Raw genomic sequence first — 4,555 nt, 5'->3', positions numbered from 1 at the left:
TAACTTTCTTATCAGAATCCCAAGCAAAAATAACAAGAAATGTAATCATGATAAGGTACCCTGCCTCCTCAAAACAGATTTCCTTTTGCACTTTATCTCTTGGCACTGTTCTGGCTTGTTTAATTAAAATATCAGAAATTATTAGACTCAAATTATTTCTTGATCTGGTGCTCAAATTCCCCTGAAAAACTGTTTCTTTTGCCTTCATATTTAAACCTTTATCTGTGTGAGGCAGATGAGCTTCCATATGTATGCAACTGGATTCACCTAATTCAATATAATTTTGGAAGAAGCATCTAATTTAGTCTCTATGTAATTAAACAAACAAATCAGATTTGGCTATGCTGAGCCTTGGGTGTTTAAATGTTCAGATCTTCTTTCTTGGGCTTGTAGATTGCCAAGAAGAATAGCGTGAATGTGCAAAAAACCTGAAGAAATTTTAGCATGGAGCTGTAAAATTCAAGGCAGCCATCTTATTTTTTTTTTCCTTAGAGGAATGGGGTTTAAAAAAAAAAGCCACCAAGGCCAAGCAACTCACACAAGTAGTCTTCAAGGGAAAGTAGTCATGCCCGTTACAGACTTCATCATCGCTGATGAAGAACTAGCCTTACATGGTGGCCCTGAGCAGCAGAAGACAGTGAGACCTTTTGGGTGTTCCCAAGTTGGAATTTGCTTGCTTCTGGTGGAGCTGTGTGAGAAGTTTGCCTTCTTTGAAGTCGTCTGCAACATGATCCCCTTTTGCACAGTAAAACTTGGCTACTACAACCACCAGGCAGCCATTCTCAACTTGTGCTTTATTGGAGCCTCAGTCCTCACCCCCCTGTTTGTGGGGTGGCTTGCTGATAACAGCTTCGGGAGGAACAAACTGGTGTGCATATCCTTATTGCTACATTTTCTAGGTGAGTGTCCCCTGCTAACCAGGTTTTTTTTTTTTTTTTAATCACAGAGCTTAATGTTTTTGTTAGAATTTTTAGGTTATTTTATTCCCACCCTGCTCTTAGTATAAAATAGAATAAATGAAGTATGTTGTTTCACGTTATTTCATTCTGTATATTGTTTAGGCTTAGTAGATGTCTGTATGTAGTGTTTTCCAGGATTTTCAATACCTAGAGCATTCTGATTACTACATTTTTGCTAATTACATCTTTGCACATCAATCTGCTGTACACCTTTGAATGCCCTTGCTTCCCTCTCTGTGCTCCAGCTGAAATTTGTGACAGATCCTATATGAAACATGAAATTCATTTGCTTCACAACTAGATGAAATATGCTAAAAAGGTCATGGAAGTTCACGTAGAATAACTAAGAAGTGTTTGGGTTTTATAATTAATCATATAGTAATTAGATTTCATATAAATGTATTCAGCTACAGTAATATGATTTAAAGATAAGTGAATTCATTCAGGGCATTATGATTGTTTACATAAAGAAAAATAAACATACTCCAGAAGCTTGGGAATACTTAATGAGGCATAAAGAGCAAGCTGGTGATAGTCTACAAGTGTGGGAGGTCAGAGGACAACTTTTGGGAGTAGGTTTTTGCTTTCCATCCTGTTTGAGGCAGAGTCTCCTTGTTTCTGCTGGAGAGACATGTCTGCCAGAGTAGCTGGCCTGTGAGCTTCCAGTCAGTTCTCCCACCTCTGTTCCCTAGCTTAACATAGGAGCACAGAGATTAAAGATGTGTGCTATCTGCCAGGCGGTGGTGGAGCACACCTTTAATCCTAGCACTCGGGAGGCAGAGGCAGGTGGATCTCTGTGAGTTCGAGGTCAGCCTGGGCTACCAAGTGAGTTCCAGGAAAGGTGCAAAGCTAGGCAGAGAAACCCTGCCTCGAAAAAAAAAAAAAAAAAATGTGTGCTATCACATCCAGCATTTCCCGTGGGTGTAGGGACTGTGAGGTTGCATGGCTAGCTCTTTTACCCACTGACCCGTCTTCCTGGCCCTGGCTCACAACCTTACATTGAATCTTCCTGGAAAAGCAGGAGGAGGCAAGGATGGACACAGCAGCTGTGAAATGGTTTCCTTCCGCAAACAGCACACACAGCCACACACAGGAGGCTGATTAAATGGAGACTCAGAAAGTCTCAGCATGGTGGTATAAGCAAGAGTGAGGCACAAGACATGAGACCCTGGCGGCCATTCCCCAAATGGCATGAATGTGATGATGAAGGACCTGAGACAGTCTCCCAGGTTCTGAGCTGAAGACCCTGGCAGGTGGTATACCACTGATGGGGAGTGAGTAGGGCAGTCAAAGTGGCTGGTGGCTGGTGAGGAAACATGGTAGACAGCAGGTGCTAGAAGCCCTGGATTTCAAGCAAGAGTAAACAGCCATTCAGGAAATTGATGACAGTGTGGCTTGGACTTGGGTTCATTGCTACTCAAGTTATGTGAAATAAAGACTGACCTAGGTGACACGTATTCCTCCAAGCTTCAGGAAATGTCTCTTGCTACCTACTCTGTGGCCATGTGTTGTTCTGAGGTCTGGGAAGCAAGCAAATGGAAAACCATGAATTCCTTCTGACCTTGACTTTCAAGTGAGGAAAGGGAGAGAATCTCCTGGTAAAGAGGTTCTTTGTCAGTGTAAGAAGAGTAGAAGACCTGGGTGAGGGGACAGTGGCGGGCCTGCTATTGGGTATCAGGGAATGCTTTCTGTTAAGTAGCTAAGCCAAGGTGGGAAAGACGCATTCTTGACTGGACAGCACGCCACACCACAAGCGTTCAGTCACTTTCTTGTCCAATGTGATTTTGATCAGTCTGGACTCTTGTGTAAGTCACCACACTAGGACAGAAAAGGGAGATCTTGACTTTGGAATTTTCCAAGCAAAAAGAGCTAGATTAACTCCCTATGTGCTATTGTTGTTTGGTTATTTCTTCTCTCTCTCTCCCTCTCCCTCTCCCTCTCCCTCTCCCTCTCCCTCTCCCTCTCCCTCTCCCTCTCCCTCTCCCTCTCCCTCTCCTCTTCCTCTCTCCCTCCCTCCCCCCCATATTGGGTATAGAAAGCCAGGATTCACACATGCTCAGCAAGGGCCCCACCAATGAGCTATATCCCCATCCCTTTTTACCTTTTTATTTTGAGACAGGGTCTCTCTAAGTTGCCCAGGCGGTCTTAGAAAACACTGTGCAGCTCCATCAGGTCTAGGAACGAGTCCTCCTACCTTAGCCTCCCAGGAAGATGGATTATGAGCCTGTGGTGCTAAGCTTGGCTTGGCTTTCTTCTGTAAGTTATGTCCCAAAGTTTTCCACTCACAGCTGCCAGGACATGGCAACCTGTTTACTAAATAGTAAGGATTCTAACCAAAGTATGGCCTCTTTCTGAATTGATATCAGTTTAGATTAAAAAAAAATACAGCCTTCTCTTTGACCATAGACTATCTACTGACCTACCAGTAATCTGTCCAATTCCAACTCATATCATTTTACCAATACAACTTCCTGAAAAAGAATGAATTCATAGTTTCTATTGTCTAAAAAATAAACTCAAAATTTAGTTTATCAGACCTTTATAATTTATATGAAGTTTAATCCCCTGCAATGATCTATGCTAGCTTCCAATGACATTGAGACCCTTTCTACATCCCCACTTTTCTCTCTTCCACTCATTTTCCTCTCTGTCTGAAAGAGTTAACTTCCTCAAGTTTCACTCTGTACCTGAAATTTTGAAAACTCTTGCTCTTTTGTCAAGACCCATGTTTATTGTTGCCCTCTCCATGTTTAACTATGCTGTTATCAATATAGAAGATTGCATGGGTTGGAGAGAATGATAACTCAGTTAGTAAGTGCTTACCATGCAAGTGTGGAGACCCCAGTTCATCCCAGAACCAAAGTCCAAATACATGATGTGGTGGTACCCAATTGTAGTTCAACACTGGGAGATGGATACAGGCTGCCTTCTTTTGTGTAAGAGGCTTTTCCTAGGAAGCACGCACAGACACACAGACATGTACACAGAGACACACAGATGTACACACAGATACACACACACACACACACACACACACACACACACACACACCTGTATTCACCCAAGATATAGAACCTATCACAACCAAATTAATAATTACATCAAAATTCAATTTGGTGAACTAGTGAGTTTTTATTTGTGGTTACTAATAGGATTATAGGTGCAAGGTGATTTATAGGAGCAGGAATGACTCAATTATAGGGCACCATCAGCATAAAGCACACTCCAACCTGTGTGATGACATGAAATACACATCCCTAGGGCTCTTTACATGACTTAGACAGTTCCTGGGTCAGGGACTCGCCTCTCTGCATCTCCCGAAGCACTTGTTTGCTGCCTCTATGTCTCTGGGTAGGGAACTTGGTGAATCTTGTAAATTTCATCTTTCCCTGGACATGTGAATTTAGTTTACCTCCTGGGTCTCCTGACCTCCCCTCCCCCTCTCTCTCCTAGAAAGAATGTTTCAAATCAGAGGAAACCATTCCACACCATTAGCCTACTTGGCAAGCGCTGAGATGCCCCCATCTCCAAAAACAAAGCAGGTGGCTCCTGAAGGACAATACCTGCCAAGTCCCCTGGCTTCCACAAACATTTAC

The 4,555-nt window shown here is 42.8% G+C and overlaps 1 protein-coding gene across 1 annotated transcript in view; it reads left to right on the top strand.

Annotated features, from left to right (window-relative positions):
* The first annotated feature begins 565 nt into the window (after positions 1-565).
* Slc15a5 (solute carrier family 15 member 5) overlaps positions 566-4,555 on the top strand; it is a 100,413-nt gene continuing 96,423 nt past the window's right edge. Inside the window, 1 exon segment of the mRNA XM_006976499.4 lies at positions 566-899. Coding sequence (XP_006976561.2) covers positions 566-899 — 334 coding nt within the window.

This window comes from Peromyscus maniculatus, chromosome 3, assembly GCF_049852395.1.
Source record: "Peromyscus maniculatus bairdii isolate BWxNUB_F1_BW_parent chromosome 3, HU_Pman_BW_mat_3.1, whole genome shotgun sequence".
In the NCBI taxonomy this organism is placed as follows: Eukaryota; Metazoa; Chordata; class Mammalia; order Rodentia; family Cricetidae; genus Peromyscus; species Peromyscus maniculatus.
Note: the sequence above shows the minus strand (reverse complement) of the source record. Positions and strands in the feature narration are given on the sequence as shown.